This window comes from Zingiber officinale, chromosome 6B (genome assembly GCF_018446385.1).
Source record: "Zingiber officinale cultivar Zhangliang chromosome 6B, Zo_v1.1, whole genome shotgun sequence".
NCBI classification, from domain to species: domain Eukaryota; kingdom Viridiplantae; phylum Streptophyta; class Magnoliopsida; order Zingiberales; family Zingiberaceae; genus Zingiber; species Zingiber officinale.
In genome coordinates this window covers 134,609,214-134,630,715 of record NC_055996.1, presented here as the reverse complement: position 1 = coordinate 134,630,715, position 21,502 = coordinate 134,609,214, and the positions used below count along the sequence as shown (strand labels likewise).

General features: G+C 47.6%; 3 protein-coding genes across 3 annotated transcripts; 1 reads left to right on the top strand and 2 right to left on the bottom strand.

The window, feature by feature from the left end:
* Window positions 1-158: 158 nt before the first annotated feature.
* LOC121989673 (rac-like GTP-binding protein 5) lies at window positions 159-3,132 on the top strand. Its single transcript, XM_042543855.1, has 7 exons — window positions 159-575; window positions 1,282-1,369; window positions 1,469-1,578; window positions 1,654-1,717; window positions 2,527-2,591; window positions 2,672-2,737; window positions 2,833-3,132. Exons 1-7 carry the CDS (start codon window positions 477-479, stop codon window positions 2,932-2,934), a joined length of 594 nt encoding a protein of 197 aa, XP_042399789.1. The 5' UTR covers window positions 159-476; the 3' UTR covers window positions 2,935-3,132.
* Window positions 3,133-3,210: 78 nt separating this feature from the next.
* LOC121991578 (thaumatin-like protein 1b) lies at window positions 3,211-4,776 on the bottom strand (the record flags this gene model as incomplete). The annotated part of the gene is made up of 3 exons (XM_042545566.1): window positions 3,211-3,318; window positions 3,739-3,880; window positions 4,064-4,776. Coding segments are annotated over 3 exons (963 nt in total), but the record flags the coding sequence as incomplete, so codon positions are not given.
* Window positions 4,777-19,289: 14,513 nt separating this feature from the next.
* On the bottom strand, window positions 19,290-20,412 carry LOC121989672. The gene has a single exon (XM_042543854.1). It carries the CDS (start codon window positions 20,400-20,402, stop codon window positions 19,446-19,448), a length of 957 nt encoding a protein of 318 aa, XP_042399788.1. The 5' UTR covers window positions 20,403-20,412; the 3' UTR covers window positions 19,290-19,445.
* Between the last annotated feature and the right edge of the window lie 1,090 nt (window positions 20,413-21,502).

The following is a 21,502-nucleotide window of genomic DNA, read 5'->3' as shown; positions in this document are numbered from 1 at the left end:
CATGCTCAATCGTATTTTTTAAAATAAATATTAAAAAAGAACATGTATTGTTATTTTCGTTCTTTTTTATTTTTTTAATTAATGAATAGATGAAACAGTGAATTAGTGTGAATTTTTAAAGGACTGACCCCTAAATATAATATTTTCCAGGAGGTTAATTTAAGTTTGTGGCTTCCGACAGGCTGACCGCTCGAAGACTCACGATTCCACAACGAGGAGACCGCGAAGAAAAGGGGGTTCCTTTGTGCAGATCCCTACCCGTGCTTCGTTAGGGTTGGGATTTTTGCTGCTTCTCGTTGTCAATGGCGGAAGGCTGCGGGGTGAATGCAGCGGTTGCGTAGCTGGAGCAACAGCGGAGCGGCCGAGGTGGGGAGGGGTAAAAAAGTGCTCCTTTTTCCCTTTCCCTCCGTTTTTTCTGTCTTGTTCTTTGTTGTGGTCGGCGATTAAGAGTAGTGAGGAGGCGATCCGCCGAAGAGATGAGCGCGTCGAAGTTCATAAAGTGCGTCACGGTTGGCGACGGCGCCGTAGGAAAGACCTGCATGCTTATATCCTACACCAGCAACACTTTTCCAACGGTGAGTGCTGAAAATTCTGATTTTTCTTTTGGTTGTTTGGTGTTTAGATTATGCTTGTTAGGCTGAATAGCTTGTGTGCGAGATTAAACATGGAAAAATCCCCCCTTCTCGGGACTCTCCCCATACTATCCTTTCTTAGATCCGTTCGTTGAAAATTCCTAATTGCTAGGTTCCCCATTTACAGTGACGATCTTGAATTGTGAACTTTGATCTTTTTAAAATTTTCTGTTGTTCACCATTAGGAAGCAGTTTTGGTTAAGCTGGTTGTATTTTGATTAACTAGGATGCTTGTAAGATTATGATGTGGATTCCTTGCTTGATCGTGTTTATTATGAAGGAACATCGGGAGATTTCTTGTTTAAATGGAACGAGATGTTTGGTACTATGTTGGAAGAAATACCTGCTAGATAAATAAGGGCATGTCTCCTCTCAACACGCAGTTTCTTGGGAAATGTTAATGTTATGCATTTTCCATGGTTGAAATTTGAGCATTAGCATATTCTGATTAAGCATTTCATCTGCTCTTTGTTACTTGGAAGCAAAAGCTAATACTTTGATCAATAATTTCATTAAATATATATTCCACTAAGTATAGCATTGGTTGTATCTCATTAATGAAATTATAAATGTAAAGTATATCCGAGAAGACATTAAGATGTATCAAGAATAACTTTATAGATACTTGTGTTTTTCATCTTATGAACAGGACTATGTTCCAACAGTGTTTGACAATTTCAGCGCTAACGTAGTTGTGGACGGAAGCACAGTTAACTTAGGGTTGTGGGATACTGCAGGTACATTGGAACTTTCTTTGTCTCTTCTGCTTGCTGTTGCTTTCTAGTTCTAGTTCTTCGTTTCAAAGGTTGGTATAATAAGACTTTTCCATTTAACAGGGCAGGAGGATTACAACAGATTGCGACCTTTGAGCTACCGAGGCTCAGATGTCTTTTTGCTTGCATTTTCTCTCATTAGTAAAGCTAGCTATGAGAACGTTGCTAAAAAGGTTAGTAATGAATTTATTCATTTTATAATTTCTTGACCTTTAAACTCAACAAAATTTTCTGATTTGGATTTTCAGTGGATACCTGAACTGAGGCACTATGCACCTGGTGTGCCCATAATTCTTGTTGGAACAAAACTTGGTAACTATTAATTCCATAACATGTTACTCTTTCTTTGCACTTCAATCAATTCTACTTGAGAGTGGCGTTGTTTGCATGTCGTGTTTTTGGCTTAGCGACTCGAAAATCTTCTACCAGTTAGCGCATCTGTTTGTGGTTCATGATTTATTAGTTGCTTTATGGCACTCTCTTAGATTTATGACCTTGATGACTCTTCCTTTTCTCTCCTTGAACAATGTTACCGACTTATACTAGTTGTATCCTAAACTATGCAAATCAAGTTGAAGTAACAAAGTGCTATAAAATGTAACTTTTGCTTTTAACGAAATGTTTTTTCATTAGATTTTGATTTCTGAGACATGGTTTTCCTCACATCTTAATAGATTACAGGTAACTGATTATTTGATCTTTTCTTATCTTACCTAGCTCCCAATCACTATTTTTTTGATGCCGGTTTGCTGTGTCTCACCTGATGAGCAACCCATCATCATATTTGTTTAGACCATTGACATTCAACTATTTTTAGGATTAACAAGGAGAACGTGATGACATGGTATTTATTTTTTTAATTGGTCGGTACAGATAAATAAATATATTGATTCATTTCTATTTGCTGTACAATTTATGAACTTTCTGGTGGTTCCTAAGAGTGATACAAGTTCATCTTTTTTGCTTATGTTTGGTATAGATACAATTTATGTTTGGCATTTCCGAAAATTGTTTGACAGTAGTACATTTTAAAGCCTATCGATCTTCTCAAGTTTATCTTCATTAGTTTCTAATGTTTGAAAATGCTCCTACAATCTTTTTACTGCACGGGATGTTTGTAGATCTTCGAGATGATAAACAATTCTTCATTGATCATCCTGGTGCCTTTCCTATTAGTACTGCTCAGGTGAAATCTAGCGGTTTATGGTGCGGTTGTATTTCATATTGCGATTTGCGTCTTGCTTACTATAAATAACAATGTTTAAGGGGGAGGAACTGCTGAAGCAAATAGGAGCCGCTGCGTACATTGAATGTAGTTCGAAGACCCAACAAGTATGCTTTTTTCTCAAGTTACTTCCCTTCTTTAAACTCGATCTACCACTTTTTTCTGATTGAATTCTGCCACGGTGCAAAATGCTCCGGTTTAGAACGTCAAGGCAGTATTCGATCAAGCCATCAAGGTTGTACTTCAACCACCAAAGAAAAACAAGAAGAAGAGAAAGCAGCAAAGACATTGCTCCATTTTGTGATAAACCGAGTGTGCAGAAAACATCCAAGAGTCGTTCCACCGAAACTCCGAATATTTCCAGTTGTAATACGGTTGCTATCTCGGATTAACAGATATTTGGTTTTCACTAGGATTTCAAATGATCTGTAATGACCTGCCAAGCTTTTTGTGACTTTAGATGACCAATTCATGTCAATGTTTGGGGAACCTGTTTTCGTTGGATTGTCGTATAAGTTTGATTGCTCATTGTAAATTTATCGCAAATGGAGTGATTGCCTTTGTTGGATGGTGCAATTGATCATCTGTTAGTCAGGGGATCGACACCGCTAGCATCAGAAACACCCATGCTTCGTGCAACTAGCACGAGTGACACCGAAGATGGTATCAGCGGAGATCGTCTCTTCGGCTAGTAATTGCCCTACAAGGGATGTCAATATCGAAAGTGTAAGTGACTAAGGTGCTAAGGAAATTCAACCTATATGTTTTTAATGGCTGACTATTTATGATTAATCTATTAGTTTCATATTAATTGCATCTTAAACACATTCACATGTAGAGCATCAATCTCTATAGCCTCATTGTTATTTAATCTCATGTAATGTATGATCGTGAGGGAATAATCCCTTGACAATTTATATTATAATGCATCAAGCTTAAATATTTTATCATCATCTCTGATTAAAAAGAATTCATCTACCATCGCATTATTATAATATATCTGAAATAGAAATTTACCTGTCCATATCCATTTTTTATTTTTAAATTAGAAAAAGGGATACAGAATTGAGGAATAAATAAATGGGGAAAATAAGAATAAATAAATAACCAATGCAAATACTCCCCCAAATTGATGAAGGTAGGGAACGTCGCCGGCGGCCGAATTCGCTGATCCGAAGAACACCATTGTGCCGTTCGCCGACGGCAACCCGGTCGCCTCCGGATTCCGATCGCCGCCTTTGGGTTCTAAACTGCATCGCAAGAATGTGATTAAAAAATGGATGAACTGGTTTCGTGACTTTTGATGCTCGATCATGTGCTCTTCCTTGATCGAGCATTAAACATGTTTGACCGTTTTTGCGTAGTAAAGTGAGAATTTTGATAAGTTTTGAAGGCGATAGCAAATTGATCGGCAGCCCCGGGCGGCGGCATACCTGGTGGTTTCGGGGCAGAAGGTGACGGCGTAGCCGCCTCCGGGAACGGCGGCGGTGGGGCAAGTGAAAGTGGACGACGCGTCGTCGTACGCGTAGCTGTATGCTCTCGGGCATGCGGTCTTGAACAGTTCGGAGTACGGTGTCGGCCCGCACGCCGCCGGGCTGCCGAACTCCTCGCTGCAGCAATACCTCGCCGTCCCGAACGCCCCGCACGCGCTCTTGCACGCCACCGCCGCGCTCCCGGCAGCCGCCACCCTCAGCTCCGGCGGGCAGACCGCGTTCACGTCCGCCGCGCACCAGGTGGCGGCGCACCCCGCGCCGGCGCCGCCCAGAGGGGCGACGAGCACTGGCAGGTTGAAGCCGTCGACGAGGCTGACGTCGTAGAAGTCGGTGGTGCCCGCGCCTCCGAGAGTGAACTCGGCGAGGGTGGCGGGGGGCACCGCTCCGGCTCCGCCGCAGGCAACAGCGCCGCTGCCGCAGTCGCCGGTGGCGCAGACGAACCGGCCGGAGGAGGAGTCAGCAGAACACAGGGTGCGGGCCCAGAGGCGGCCGGACCAGGGGAGAGGGGCGAAGAGGGCGCGGGACTCACCGGGCGCCAGCGCGAAGCCTGTGGAGTCGAGGGCGGAGGAGCCGGCGTTGGCGAGGACGCCGGGCCAAACGTCGTACCCGCAGTTGTTGATCACCGTAAACGTCGTCGATAACACGGCTGCAACAATCGATTAACGGGAAGATTAGCGATCAGTTAATGAAACTTAAACATCGATTATGAAGCTAATGGGATCATTAATTGATTACTTTGGAAGGAGGAGATGATGAGAAAAGGGAGAAGAGAAAAGAGAGTCTGCATTGTGAATTGAGAGATTTAACAATCATATCAGATCAGAGATTAAATCGGAGAAGAAGCAGATGTTGGTCACTTGGCGGACGGGGGTAAATAGCCCTCTAGAACAATAAAAATAAAATCTTTCTCAATAAGCTTCATAAAAATAGAAACATGCATAAAAAAAAAATTAAGAAGTAAACTAAATATAAAGCTACACAAGTAATTAATTAGTTTGCAATCAAGAGATTGTTAATACAAGAAAATTGAAAGCTCATTAATGTCTCTTTCAGACGGAAAAATCTCCTACAACGTAGACAGTTTACATAGTAGTAGAACAGATAAAAGAATTGATTATAAGTGATTGTTTCTACCTACTGGGATCAAGGCTATATTTATAGTCCCGATCAGGGTGTCTGGAAGGGTTCCAAGTGTTGGTGCAGTAGCATCTGACAATCGAACCCGAGTTTTGATAATGGTAAAGGGTTCAAAGTTAAGATTAATTGTTGTCTAACGTACTTGAATAAGTATTTCAGGAAAGTCCTAACTGCAGTTAGGCAGGTGAAAATCCTAAGGGGTGGAAACCTTAGGTCCTAGGGGACGGTAACCTGTGGAGAAAAACTCTAAAGGGCGGCAACCTTAGGTCCTAGGGGGTGGTAACCCTAGGTGGAGAAAAAATCATAGGGGACGGTAACCCTAAGTCCTAGGGGTGGTAACCCTAGGAAGAAAGTCCAGTCGGTCTGGAGGACCGGGCTGGCATAAGGTAATCTCTCCTGAGGGGAGTAGGTGAGGGCGCGTTCCTCGCAGAGGGAACAGTAGGCATCGGGTCGACCTAGCGTTTCCGGTCGGAGATCCGAAGTCAGACCCGGACAGTCCGACGACTGTCAAATACTGCTTTTACTATATTTTATGTGTGTTAACTTTGTCTTGCAGGGTATGTGTGTGTCTTGTGAACTAACATGCTTTGCAGGGATAAATGAGCAAGGTCAGCCTTGGATTAATAGTGTCCGAGGCGCCTCCATGGAGCTTGGAGGCGCCTCGGGTGTAAGGTAGAATCAGGCTGCGCAACAAGCTTAGAGGCGCCTCAGACGGATCTTGAGGCGCCTTGGACCAGGGCTTGGAGGCGTCTTGGAGTGGCCATGGAGGCGCCTCAAGCAGGATAAGAGAAGAAGCTTTCAGTGCTGATCCACGCGGCTGACTCAGCTACTTTGAGGCACCTCAGAAGGGCTTTGCGCCTCTAGCACTGTTTAAAAGGGGTATTCGAGCAACAGGTTAATTCAATGAATTCCAAAACAATCTTCTCCTGTGTGCTGCGAACAATACGACCCAGAAGTGCTGCTACAAGTGTCCGACGACCCAGAGCTTCAAATCTTCAATTTAGTTGTCAGTACAACATTTAATCCTGTTAATCTGTAATACTTTTGTAACTGAATTTGCGCGATATAATTGTTGCCCACAGAAAGCGATCAACGATCGCGGGCCTTGGAGTAGGAGTCGCCCTAGGCTCCGAACCAAGTAAATAGCTTGTGTTCGTGTGTTGTTTTTTTTATTTCCGCTGCATTTACTCGAACGATTTCCGAATCCGAAACGCGTGAAAGCCACGAGCGTTATTCACCCCCCTCTAGCGCTTCTCGATCCAACACCAAGTGCCTGGAGGGGGATAAAATTTTATCCTCATCGCAACGGATCACGTCACGTTTCGATAAAGTTTCTGGTCCGGGCGCCCAGAAGCGTTCAGGGCGCCCGGACTGGGTTGAACTGTCATCTGCGACTCTGTAGAGTTGAGGCGCCCTCAAGCTATCCCGGGGGTTTGGGTGCACGGACAGAAAAGTCAACATTTTGTTAACTTTTCAGTCCCGATCTTCCGCTCCAGTTCCATTCGTATTGGTCTGGGTCTTCCACTCCGGTTTCAATTGCTTGGGTGATTTCAGCCATCCAGAATATGGCTCAGCTGAACCTATTTTCCGGTCTTCTCGAGTAACTTTCCGCTCCGACTTCTTGTCCCTTGGAAATGCCGCACGCCTTCTTCTCGTTTGCATGCATATTCTTCCGCAGCACCTCGTTCGTCGGATACACTGAGCCTGTCGATTCCCTCTCGTGTTGTCCTTCTCACTAACTACGTCTTTCGCTCGACTTGCTGTACTCCTAAGTTCCTGCACACTTAGTCACAAGGGTTAAACCACAATAGTACCTAACTTAACTTGATTGATCACATCAAAATTACCTCGGGGTACTTACAATCTTCCCCTTTTTGATGTGAGCAGCCCAAGTTAAGTTAGGGTAAAAAACAAACAAATAATAGAGATATTTTATATTTCAAAAATATGCAAAAAGAAAAAAAAAAACATCTACATCCCCCTAAAATCACCTCTAATTCTCTCCCTTTAATTATATTAGATATAAAACTAAAATAAAGTTTAAGGGAAACAAAGTCTAATTCAGACCTAAATATCTTTCAAATTTTATTTTTAAAATTAGAATTTAAGTTTAATCTTAACTACTTTCAAAATTTAATATTTTTAAAATCTAAATTCAAATTAGATATTTTAAAATTCAAAATTTAATATTTTTAAAATCTAAATTCAAATTAGATATTTTAAAATTCAAAATTTAATATTTTTAAAATTTAAATTTAAATTTAAACTTATATCAAGAAACTTAAGAAAATATAAATTTTAAAAAAATCTAGATTCTTACAACGAATTTTAAAAAATATTTTTAAATTGAACTCTTCTTTCTCTGAAAAATTAAGATCAAATTAATTGAAAAAATTAAGATCAAATTAATTTTAATCAGAAATTTTACAAAATAATTTTTCTAAAGCATTAGATAATTTTATAATAATTAAATGCTTAACAGTTATTAAATTAAACATTCATTTCAGTAATTGACTTCCAGGTTATAGCGAGACATTAGGTCTTCTTAGTTATTAGAACAACAACCACTTCTAGACAAAACCTCTTTAAGAAATTAAATATTTAATTTTCTTTCTGAAAATCATAGGTCTACCTTTCAAAAAGCTAATTTAATTTAAACATGACTTTGGAACCCAAAATAAATTCCTTCTTACGGGATAAATAAAAAACTTTCTAAGAACATACTTGATCCTGTCCGAACCAGGAGTCAACGGACACTGGGCACGTGGCGCTCCCTGCTGGATCCTCAAGTGCTCCGGTGAACCTGCAGCAAAACCGAGCCGGGAGGGGTGTCCCGGCGACGGCCCTCCGACGCTCAAGTCAGGCGAGGAATAACAAAAAGGTGGCCTCCAGATGAAGACTTTTCATACCTCCGGTGAAGAAATGGAGGCCTTATATAGACCTCTCGAAGAAGCCTGGGCGCGCCAATCAAAGCAACCACCTGCCTTTGACCATGCCCAGGCATGGGTCTGTCAGAAGGGCCATGCCCAGATATGGATCTGGCAGGAAGACGTCCATGAGGCCATACTGCTACTGTATCAACCTTTCCATGATGTGACGGCAAGATCCTCCATCGTGCGATCTTGTGTACGGCCTAATCATCAGACATGCTTCTGCTGATATCCCATATCCCGAGCCGAGAGCATAGGCCGCTCGGCCACCTTTGTACCCTCGCCCTTATCTTGGCCGAACGGACAACCCGCTCGGCCCTTCGGTCCTCCTGCCTGGCCTTGGCGTCGGAAACCCAAGCCCCTGGATGGGTTGTCTCTAGATCCGCTCGGACTTACTCAGCTGCTCGGCGCGGCCATTAACCGCTTAGTCAGCCCTTCATCGGTCCTCAAGCTGAGACCCTTCAGGAAGTGGGTCCCCCATTCTTACCGCCGGATCACTTGCCTTCCCTTCAAGTCTAGTCGAAGGAGGAAGTGAGTCCGACTGACTGGACTATATGTGTCCGAGCGGGCGGTCGTCGCCTTTCCGTAGCTTATAATATCCCTGGGGCCGTTCGGCCCTTCTGCCAAATTCAGCCGCTCGGCTCTTCGTTTTGGTTGTCTTGTCGCTCAACATGGGTGTTTGCTTGTCTAAATCTTCTCGAAAATCATGCAAATCCTCTTCATTAAGCCGAAGCATGCGCGGTATGGGCGCCTTAATTGCACCCGGTGACAGAGCGCCACGTGGCTCCTCTTGCGTGGCGGTGATGATCCGTACGATGGGACGCCGATTGCTTTGAAATGGACGGTTAGATGATGACCTTGTCTCCCGTGACCTGCATCCGACGGCGGAGGCCGACCGACCTCAGCCGTATAAAGCCTCCGTCTCCTTCCTTCGCCGCATATTCGCTTGCGCGTTGCCTTCTGCTTCTTCCTCTGCCGTGACCTCCGACGATCCAGTTCTTGTTTTTCGGCGGCTGCCATCTCACCGGTGATCCTTTCCGTCCGTTTCCTTCTCAGTGAGTCTTCTCCCTTCGTTTACAAGGTCTTCCCAACTTGTTTTGCCTCTTTTGCTCCCATTCCTTCGATTTCTTGCTATCTTTTTGCTTCTTCGAGATGGCAAGCTCCTCCGAATCCGCTGTTGGTGTTCATGGCCCTTGGTACCTGACCATGGAGAGTCGATTTGATGAGGAGGGTGCTCGGCGCCTTGTTCGGACGTATGGGATTCCCGATAACTATGAAATAGTTGTAGCCGACCCGACTGACCGGCCCTATGACCCCCCGATCGGCACCATTTGCTTTTTTCTAGACCAATTCCAGGGCGGCCTTAGATTTCCTACACATCCCTTTATTTTAGAGGTTTGTAACTATTTTCGCATCCCGCTCGGCCAACTTGTGCCGAATTCCTTTAGGCTGCTGAGCGGGGTGGTCGTCCTCTTTAAGCTGCACAGTATCCCTCTTGACCCCAAAATATTCCACTTCTTCTTCTACCCCAAACAATCCGAGCCGGGCACTTTTATCTTCCAAAGTAGAATAGGCTTTAAATTTTTTGATAATATGCCGACCTCCAACAAACACTGGAAGGAGTTTTTCTTCTATATCCGACTTCCCGAGCGGCCAGCATTCCGAACCAAATGGCAGACCGCTGTGCCGACTCAGCCGGAGCTCGGCAAGTTCAGAAGCAATCCAGCCTATCTTCATGCGGCGAACTGGTTGTCCGGTCAGCGATACAAGATTGACCAGTTGCTTCTCAAGGGGGTGTTGTATATTTTCGGATTGTCTCCCGTTCGGGCAAATCTCCCCTTCCGCATGAGTAAGGATTCTCTACTCTCTTAGTCTTTTTTGTCTAATTGATTTTAATTTCTTTTACTGCAGCTGAAGTCATGTGGCGCTCCAAGGCTACCGCTCATTTGAAATTAAAGTCCGTGGAGATTGAAGCGGCCACCAAAAAAGAGCTCGCCGAGCGGGGTCTCATCCCCAGCCGCCCAGCAGATGCAGGAGAGGGGGGGGGCGCAGTCCGCCCCTGAAATAGAAGCTGCCCCATCCGCTTCAACGGAGGTTGAGGCGGATCCTGTTTCCTCAGCCCCCGCCGAGCTGGGCGGAGATCCACCATTGGAGGTTCGGCGGAAACGTCGAAGAGACTCCAGCCTTCCGCCGACCCAAGAGGGGGAACCACAGGCGCCGATCGGCGTAACTTCGCCTGCTCGCACGCCATCACAGATCGGGACCCCTGTGGCTTCGCCTACCGCACAGCCCTCCGGCTCTCCTCCCCGGACTCGTCGCCGCTTACGTCGGTTGGGCGAAACTTCCACTATAGGGGAGTCCTCGCATCAGGCGGCCGCGACTGAAGAAGCGCCGTCCGGTCATCCAACCATCAAGACTACCCTCCGATTCCCATCGGAGGAATATTTACTGTCCGCCGATCGGCCATCGAGCCCCGTTCACGAAATAACCTTGACGGGTCCGCTCGCCAAACTTTTTGAGGACGCGCAGATTCAAGTAGCCCTCATGACGCCCAAGCAGCTCGGCGACAACAACATGCAGCAGGCCACTCAGGTAAATTCATCTTTCTTCCTGTGCCATGCTACTGTTTGGTTCCTGATTTCATTATTTCCTTTACAGCGCTGGGCTGAGCAAATCGCCACTAGCCATCGGCTAGCCGAGCTGGAGGAGCTCCTGGAAAAACTTCAAGTGTCGGGGGGTCCGTCGGCTGAGCGAGAGAAACAAGCCTTCGAGGACGAACAAAAGAAGGCTGCCGACCTGGCTACAGAGGTGGCTCGGCTAGAGGGCCAAGTCAAGAAGCGCGAAGCGGATGCCAAACGCGCTACTGCCCGGAAGAAGCGAGCGGTAGCCGATTTGGACAAGATGAAAGTAGATGTCCGTGCGCTAGATCAGCGATCCAAGGATCTGGAGGCCCAGCTGAACGCCGAGCGAGAGGACCGTTCGGCAGAACACACAAAGGCCGAGGTGGACTTGAAGGCTGTCCAAGATACCTTAACTGCTTCCCGAGCGGCACTCAAAAAATATAAGGAGGGAGAGCCGAACCGCCTAGCAGCAGCGCGCCAAGAATACCTCCGCTCGGAGAGGTTCGGCGTAAAATTCGGTGGCAACGTCTCTTCTACTTTCGCCGAAGCGGTCAAGGTCACCGTGACATACTTGAAGAAAGGTGGCCACCTTCTCGAAGGAATGCATATTCCCGCCTCCGACCTGGCGGCCATGATTGATGATATTTCGGACGCCTTCTTTAATTTTGAAGACCCTGAGTGAGGCGAGTTCTTTCAAGTGCTTTCTGTATTTCATCCGCTCGGCGGATGCAACATTTTTTGTACGTGCCGTTCGACCTCCTTATGTTCCTTTGCTTGTATTTGTTTGCCCTTCATTGTCTCCTTTTAGTGTGTTGCTGCTTATTCGTAGAATCAGTTGGGCTCCCCATGTTTCCTACCAAACGACTGATCAGGTTAATCGGTAGACTCGTTTTCCTCGAAATCGTTTAACGCTTGGCTACACTGCTTGCATCTAGTGAATGCGAAGTGTTGGCAAGCCGATGGCCGATCGGACCTAATTAATTTAGTACTTGCGAACGCTCGTTATTTGGCGTCCTCAGTTCCGTCCAAGTTCACAGTCGCGAGTTCGGCACTCGATCTTTGACGGAGCTCGACGGCGCGGATATTTATAGCCGATCGGCGCGGCTCTCGATTTAACGACGGTGCTCGTCGACCTTTCGCTCGGACATTTATAGACGCCGGCTCGTCTCTCGATTTTTAACGACGGTGCTCGTCGGCGCGGATGTTTATAGCCGATCGGCGCGGCTCTCGATCTTTACCGACGGTGCTCGTCGGCGCGGATATTTATAGCCGATCGGCGCGGCTCTCGAGTGCTCGTCGGCGCGGATATTTATAGCCGATCGGCGCGGCTCTCGATCTTTAACGACGGTGCTCGTCGGCGTGGATATTTATAGCCGATCGGCGCGGCTCTCGATCTTTAACGACGGTGCTCGTCGGCACGGATATTTATAGCCGATCGGCGCGGCTCTCGATCTTTAACGACGGTGCTCGTCGGCGCGGATATTTATAGCCGATCGGCGCGACTCTCGATCTTTAACGACGGTGCTCGTCGGTTTTCCGCTCGATTTTTATAGCCGGTCGGCGCGGCTCTACGGTTTAACGTCTGGGCTAGACGACTCTGGCTAATTTTGACGCTTCCGTTCGGCGAAGCTTTTTGCCCTCCTTTTTATCACTTTTGGTTCCTTTCACCCAGCTCGGATAACGTACTCTTGGCCGAATGGCTCAGGGTCTGCTTCGTCGAGCATTTTGGCTAGGATAATATACCTCCGTCCGAATGGTACGGGGCCTTCAATTTTAGAGCGCTTGGCCCGACCCATTTACCTCCGGCCGTGCGGCTCGGGGCCTTCGTTCTTTTGTTGGCGATGTCTTATTTGTTCTCTTGATTTTTCGTTTCTGCATTTCAAGTATTCAGTCGAAAAAAGTACACAAGATGATTTACATAGGCACACCTTTCACCCTGCCCGGTAAGGCTGGAGGTGGTTCGCGCTCCACGGCCTATCTAGCTGCCGACCTTCCTCATCCTCCAAATAATACGCTCCCGAGCGGAGCTTCTCGATGATTTTGAAGGGACCTGCCCACGGAGCTTCAAGCTTGCCGACTTCACCGACCGGCTTGACTTTCTTCCAGACAAGATCGCCAACCTGGAATGACCTGGGAATGACGCGCCGGTTGTAGTTTTGCTTCATCCGCTGACGGTATGCCATCAGCCGAACGGATGCCTTTGCCCTCTCCTCTTCTACCAAATCCAGCTCCATGTTTCTCCGTTCGGCATTGTCATCATCGTAGCTCTGGATCCGGGCTGACTCAACGCCGACTTCAATCGGAACGACGGCCTCGCCGCCATATACCAAATGGAACGGTGTGACTCCTGTCCCTTCTTTTGGCGTCGTTCGGATGGCCCACAAGACGCTCGGCACTTCATCCGGCCAACTTCCTCCCAAATGATCGAGCCGAGCGCGCAGAATACGGAGAATTTCCCGGTTGGCCACTTCAGCTTGACCGTTGCTCTGAGGATAGGCCACGGATGTGAAATGTTGCTCAATGCCGTAGCTCTTGCACCAATCCTCTAACATCTTCCCTGTGAACTGCCGCCCGTTGTCGGACACTAGTCGGCGAGGGATGCCGAACCGACAAATGATGTGTTGCCAGATGAATTTTTTGACCATTTGTTCAGTGATCTTTGCTAGCGGCTCGGCCTCCACCCACTTGGAGAAATAGTCTACCGCCACTAGTAAGAATTTCCTCTGCCCGGCCGCCATCGGAAATGGACCGACAATATCCATTCCCCATTGGTCGAACGGGCATGAAACGCTTGACGCCTTCATTTCTTCGGCCGGTCGGTGGGAGAAGTTGTGATACCTCTGGCATGAAAGGCAGGTAGATACTGTCCGAGCGGCATCTGTTTGTAAAGTTGGCCAAAAGTATCCGGCCAAGAGGATCTTCTTGGCCAATGAGCGCCCGCCCGGATGATGGCATTCTGCTCGGCACTGAAATCCCTTTTCCTCTGCTTCACTGGCCGAGTGTCCGGTCGGACATGCAATTCATGCTGCGCCAGGCTCGACGAAATTCCGGGCAACTCATGTGTCGACCAGACGAAGACATCATGATTTCGTTGGAGGCATTGGATCAGTTCCTCCTTCTGCTCCTCCTCCAGATCAGAGGCGATAAAAGTCGTGGCCTCCGATCGGGTCGGATGGATCTGAACCTCCTCCTTTTCATCATAAATTAAAGCAGGAGGTTTCTCGGTGATGGCATTTACCTCGATTCGAGGTGCCTTCCGAGCAGAGTTGGATTCTGCTCGGACCATCTCGAGATAGCATCGCCGAGCTGCTAACTGATCCCCCCGTACTTCTCCCACTTTGTCTTCGATGGGGAACTTCATCTTCTGGTGGAAGGTTGAGACGACTGCTCGGAATTCGCTAAGCGCCGGTCGTCCCAAAATGACGTTTTAGGACGAAGGAGGGTCGACCACCACGAAGTTTATTGTCCTGGTCCTCCTGAGCGGCTCTTCTCCCAGTGAGGTAGCCAGCCGAATTTGTCCGACCGGCTGAACTTCGTTGCCAGTAAACCCGTAGAGCGGGGTCGTCATGGGCAGCAGCTCGGCTCGATCAATTTGCAGCTGATCGAATGCCTTCTTGAATATGATGTTGACCGAGCTCCCTGTGTCAACAAATATGCGGTGAATAGTGTAATTTGCTATTACCGCTTTAATGAGCAGAGCGTCGTCGTGGGGCACTTCAACTCCTTCTAAGTCTCCGGGCCCGAAAGTGATTTCCGGTCCACTTGCCCGCTCTTGGCTACAGCCGACTGCGTGCTCGGTTGGAGTCTCCTCCAGTCGGCCCGCAAGCAATAACGTTGATCTCGCCCCGGGCAGTATTGCTTCTGTTTTCCTCTTCTCGAGTGGACGGTCGGGACCGTTCTCTAGACGCCCGGCGATTATCCTGTCTCGGAGATCGGTGCCGATCGGGTGTCTGTTGATGTCGCCTCTCGGTGCGGGTCCGGTCAGCTTCATGAGTCCTTTGTCTCCTGTCGATGGGAGGTGACCGTCGTTCGGCATTCCTGGGAACGGGATTGGCCACGAAGGGAAGACTTCGACAATCCTTCGTGTTGTGCGTATCCGTCCGGTGGAAGGAGCAGAACATAGGGGTCCACCTCTTCTTTGACTTGGGTCGAGCAGCAGCCACTTCTTGTACGTGCGACCTGGCGTGGGGGGATCAGATCGCTTCGGCTCTCGGTCCTTTAGGTGGCTGCTGAGCGGCGTGCTGTTTCCGCTCGGCATGAATAGGTGCCCGCTCGGTAGGAGTTTCCTTTTTCCAGGCGGCTTGTGCTTCTTCCACGTTTATGTATTCGTTGGCCCGATGTAGCATATGATCATAATCTCGGGGCGGCTTTCGGATGAGCGACCGGAAGAAGTCCCCATCCACAAGGCCCTGCGTGAAGGCATTCATCATCGTCTCCGATGTGGCCGTTGGGATATCCATCGCTACTTGGTTGAATCGCTGGATGTAGGCTCGAAGCGATTCTCTCGACTCTTGCTTGATGGCAAACAAGCTGACACTTGTCTTCTGATAACGCCGACTGCTAGCGAAGTGGTGGAGGAAGGCCGTTCGGAAGTCCTTGAAGCTAGTGATGGATCCGTCCGGCAGCCTCCGAAACCACCGTTGAGCCGATCCCGAGAGAGTTGTAAGGAAGACGCGGCACTTTACTCCATCTGTATATTGATGGAGTGTAGCTGTGTTATCAAACTTACCTAGGATGATCATCCGGTTCCGTTGTTCGTTGTACTCGCCGATCGTCAGGCACGTAGTGCTTGGGTAGAGGGTCTCGAGAATAGCCTCCCAGAATTGGCGATTGATCGTCGGGAAGATATCGGGGGAGGCGTTGCTCCCACTTGAATTCCGGTCGGACCCCCATTTTGCCCCCATTTCGCCTGTTGCTCCGGTCGGTCCGCTCAGCTGTGCTATCCGCTCAGTTTGAGCCTTCTGTTTCTGTTGCTCCACGAGCTTAGCTGCTCTTGTCTCAATTAGAGCGTCGGGCCTCTCCTGGGAGAGCGTCACGGTGTGAGGTCATCCAGCCTCGTCCATCTATTCCGCTCGGATACAGGCGCGTTCCCACAGACGCCGCCAATTTGATCCTGTCCGAACCAGGAGTCAACGGACACTGGGCACGTGGCGCTCCCTGCTAGATCCTCGAGTGCTCCGGCGAACCTGCAGCAAAACCGAGCCAGGAGGGGTGTCCCGGCGACGGCCCTCCGACGCTCAAGTCAGGCGAGGAATAACAAAAAGGTGGCCTCCAGATGAAGACTTTTCATACCTCCGGTGAAGAAATGGAGGCCTTATATAGACCTCTCGAAGAAGCCTGGGCGCGCCAATCAAAGCAACCACCTGCCTTTGACCATGCCCAGGCATGGGTCTGTCAGAAGGGCCATGCCCAGATATGGATTTGGTAGGAAGACGTCCATGATGCCATACTGCTACTGTATCAACCTTTCCATGATGTGACGGCAAGATCCTCCATCGTGCGATCTTGTGTACGGCCTAATCATCAGACATGCTTCTGCTGATATCCCATATCCCGAGCCGAGAGCATAGGCCGCTCGGCCACCTTTGTACCCTCGCCCTTATCTTGGCCGAACGGACAACCCGCTCGGCCCTTTGGCCCCAGCCGAGCGGACTCCCGCTCGGCCCTTCGATCCTCCTGCCTTGGCGTCGGAAACCCAAGCCCCTGGATGGGTTGTCTCTAGATCCGCTCGGACTTACTCAGTTGCTCGGCGCGGCCATTAACCGCTTAGTCAGCCCTTCATCGGTCCTCAAGCTGAGACCCTTCAGGAAGTGGGTCCCCCATTCTTACCGCCGGATCAATACTTTTGTGATATTCTTCTAATTTGGCTCTTATGATATCTAAACTGCCAATTTAATCCATTATATTTTCTTACTTGTTGAATATGGGAGCATGCACGATTTTTCAAATCTTCTATTTCTACTTTCAATTTTTTATTTTCTATTTTTATCTTGTCAAAATCTTCAATCGGCAAGATATTGCTAGAATTCCTTTTAATTCATCATTTTCTTTTTCTAATTTATAGGGATTTTTTGATAATATATTTATGAACTGAAATAATTTATCAAGTATTAGAGACCATACCTGACTTACATTATCGATCCTATAATCTGAAGCTCTCCATGAAGTGTTGCTTCCTTCTGATGTTGCTCCCCCTTCATCAATGCTCTTGATACTTATTTCAGAAGTGCTTACTTCGTTTTCTTTTTCTTGGTGACTTGCTACTAGCACAAGTCCGGCGAGTGCTTCGATCTCTGACTCGGACGATGTTTCATCCCACGTTGTCTTTAGATTTCGATGCTTTGTCTGAACTGGCTTCTTGTTCTTCTCCATGTTCTTCAACTTTGGGCAGTTATCTTTGACGTGCCCTTCTTCGTCACAGTGGTAGCATATTATTTTTTTTCTTTCTTTTACCCTACACTTGATTAAATTTATTAATTTTAAAGAACTTTTTAAATTTCCTTACCATTAACGTTGTTTCGTCATCGTTAAGGGATGTTTCAGACTCTTTTCATCAATTTTTGCTTTAAGGGCAATATTCTGCGTTATCTTTGTTCTTAGACCTATATTTCTGGATTCGTGAATCTCAAATGTTGAAAATAACTCTTCTAAAGTAGTTATCTCTAGATCCTTAGAGATATAATATGCATCTACTAAGAGCACCCATTTAGAAGTTCTAGAAAATGAGTTAAGCACATACCTTAGTGAATCTCGGTTAATTATCTTTTCTCTGAGATTCGTGAGTCCGGTGATGAGTTCCTTGATCCTTGAGTGAAGGTATACAAATGATTCGCCTTTTTCTAATCGGAGGTTGTTGATCTGGTTCCGGAACAGATCTCGTCTCGTTAGTTTTACCTCCGAATCCTTCGTGTAGTTCTAGGAATTTCTCCCAAAGCTCCTTGGTTGACTCATAGACTCTGATCTGGTTGACTTCTTATGGCGGTAAAATGCTCAACAAATGAAACTCTGGTTTGTCATTTGCCATGAAGTCGGTTTGTTCCTTCGTCCAGTGATATTCTTCTTTGTCTTTCGAGACTACAAAACTATATTTCATAATGATTAATAATTCAAAATCTGTTTTAAAAAATATCTCCATCTTTTTCTTCCAATTCGCGAATTCCCCCTCCAATTTCGGTGGGTAGATGCTCGGTCCGACCATCTCTTGTGCTTCGGTCAATGGTTAGTCATTCTGAAGCGAACCTTACTTTGATACTAATTGTTAGTCTCTTGGCGGCCGGTTACAGAGGGTGAATAGCCTTGCATAAAAATAAAAATAAAACCTTTCTCGATCTTTATAGCTTGATTAAAATAGATACTTGCATAAAAGGAATTAAGAAGTAAACTAAAGATAAAGGCACACAAGGAATTACTTAGTTTTGAATCAGGGAATTGTCAATCCAAGGAAGTTAAAAGCTTATCAATGTCTCCTTAAGGCGGAGAAACCTCTTATAGCGTTGACAGCTCACACAGTAGTAGAACAGACAAAAGAATTGATTACAAGTGATTGTTTCTAGCTACTAAGATCAGTGCTGTATTTATAGCCCTGATCGGGGGGCCTGGAAGGGTTCCAGGCCTCTAAAGGGGGATAAAATTTTATCCCCATTGCAACGGATCGAACCACGTCGCATTTCGATAAAATTTTTGGTCCGAGCACCCAAAAGCATTCCGAGGGCTCGAACCGGGTTGAACTGGCATCCGCGACTCCGCGGAGCCGAGGAACCCCCGGGCTATCCCGGGGGTCCGAGCGCCCGGACCAAGTTCGAGTGCCTGGACCAGGTCTTGGCGGTCGGACCAAAAAGTCAACATTTCGTTGATTTTTTTATCCCGGTCTTCTGCTCTGGTTTCGCTCGCATTGGTCCGGGTCTTCCGCTCTGGTTCCACTTGCTTGGGTGATTTCGCCCATCTAAAATAGGGCACGCCCGAATTCATTTTCTGGCCTTCTCGAGCAACCTTCTACTCTGACTTCTCGTCTCTCAAAAACGTCGCGCGCCTCCTTCTAGTCCACCCGCCCGAGTAGTCTTTCGCAACACCTCCTCTCTCGAACACACCGAGCCCATCGCCTCTCTCCTGTGTAGTCTTTCTTGTTAGTTGCATGTTTCGCTTGATTTTCTGTGTTCCTAAGTTTCTGTATACTTAGATATAGGGATTAAATTATAATATAACCTAACTTAATTTGATTGATGATATTAAAATTACCTCATGTACTTACCTAACAATCCATTAGTTTAATATATAAAAGAGTTAATATTAAATTAAATAATTATTGGTGGTTTTTATTACCATAGTAAATTAACACAAAGCTAAATCATTAGTTTACAAAATCCAATTTATATTTACATGATTGTTGAATAATCAATTAATCTTCCATTCCTTGCCGAGCTTGTATCTTTGATTACTTTCTTAATTTTTGCTGATATATTTTTTTTTCAATTCTTACAACGAATTTATTTATATTCCTCCTTTAAGAAATACCATGTAAATATATTTACATTTTTAACATTTTACCAAAAAAAAAACACACTCAAGATTTAATATCACACATAATTCTACGGTGAATAATAATAATAATATTATGAAGAAGAGTGCAATCATGGGTTATGCCTTCCTCTGCATTCTCGCTAGAGTCAAACCCACGCACGCGTCGACGAAGTCGCCGTCGATGAAGTCCGCGGACAACACCTGCAGCCGGTCGGCGATCCCCTTCTTGAAGGCCTGCGAGATGAACAGCCTCGCGTACTGGCGTATCCGCCCCGTCACCGGCCGCACGCAGACCACGGGGTTGTCCGCCTGCGGCGTCGCCGTGTTCTCCACCCGGTAAAAGTACCCCCTCTTCGCCGCCGGATTCTGCTCCCCTAGCCGCCGCAAGTTGTTCTCGAACTTGGTCATCGGAAGGTCGGTGTCAATCCAGTGGTCCCGCAGACACTGCGGGCCCCACAGAGGGCCTCCGGCCGCCGGCGGCGCCGCCTTCCGCGGCTTCCACACGCACACTACGCGCCGCGGAAGCACGTCGGCGACGGTCTTGGCGAAGACGGCCTCGTCGTGGGGGATGAGGAAGTCGCCGAGGCGCTCGACGAGGAACTTGTCGAAGTCAGGGGGGTCCTCGTGGCCGAACTCTGTTCGGAGCTCGAGGACGACGAGCTCGTGCTTTGTTTCTTCGAGGAAGCGCTTGACGTCATCGAGGACGCGGTCGACGGGGTAGGAGACGAGGGATCCGTGGCAGACCCGGCGATCTTTCTGGACGCGGACGTCTAGTAGGCGTGCTCCGAGGCAGAGCTGGCCGTAGACGGAGAAGGACTGGCACTTGGCGAAGGGGCGGGTGATGCAGGGGATACCGATGGAGTCAGTGGCAGAGTCGTGGGTCCCCGGCCACACGATCTGATGGAGCCGGAGCTCGCCGGGGCCGAGGGCGGACATCCAGGACTTCCGGTCGGCCGGAAAGTGGTCGGAGCCGGGGAACGCGGCTCCGCAGGAGTCAAGGAGGTCGCGCAGAGCTCGCTTCTCGTAGGCCACGGCCTTGCAGTGTTGCACTTGCTTCGAGCACTGGCCGCCCATGATGCCGGCGACGGAGATTAAAGAAATTTAAGAAGAAATCATTCAGAGAGTTGACTTGTATCTTGGTTGGGAGTGGTTGCGTTCTGGTTGGTGGTGATTAAAATAGTGAAGTGATAAGGAAATGCAAAGAAATGGTCAGCAATTGGATCTTTAGGGATAAGCTCGGAGATTGCAATGGAGGACAATGATTTTTGAGTTGTTTAAATCGGGTTCTCATTTTGGATCTTTCTTCTTCCTTCTACTTCTATTCGTGGCTTATCTCTTTCTCTTTCCTTATTCCTTGGCCGATGACACTACCGTTGCCCCTTCCGTGGCTGCCGAAGGCGCCGCCATTCCTTCAGGCACCATTGTGAGGGAGATCGAGCAGTAAATTCTGGCCACTCTGTCCCCCGACTGCCCTCCCAACGCCGTCGCCCCCTTCCTCACCTTCCCTTCTGACAAGTTCACCGATTCCCTTGTCCGCCGCTGTACTGCCCCCGGCGCCGGAGGCCTCGGCAACGAATTCTGCTTCATCCATAGCATGCAGCGCCAACACCTGCTCCATCGTGCTCTGCGACCTCGGAATCGCCGCCTTCGACGCTGACACAGAATCGCCCAAGTCGCCGGCGTCTGCCCCGTTGGCCGGAGACGAGAGCCTTCCTCCAGCAAGTGAGGCCTTTGGGCAGGAGACTGTGAAGGTGCCGGGCAGCAACAACCATTGGTGGACAACACGTCTTCTTCTTGGCTTTGGTTGCTCCTTTGTTGTTTGACTTTTGACTTTGAGAGGCAAATAAAAATATCGTGATGAGTGTTTCTTTGCATGCCCGTTAACGTCAGTGCGGTGAGAATGATGAGTAGGGTTGTAGGGGTTAATTATTATGGGGTAAAAGGTGATTCGTTCGCTCCTAACGTTTTCGTTAATTTGTCTTTAGGTTAATACGGAGGAGGTAAATTATGGGTGACTACTAGTCATTAGTGCAAATGGCTAAGACATAGGGGAGGTTATGTTCGGTTACGCCGAATTTCGACTCCAATACCTCATGTGATAACACCCCATATTTTAACCATCACACCACATTATTATAACATGGTTGTTGGGGTCATTCAATAATCAATATTGT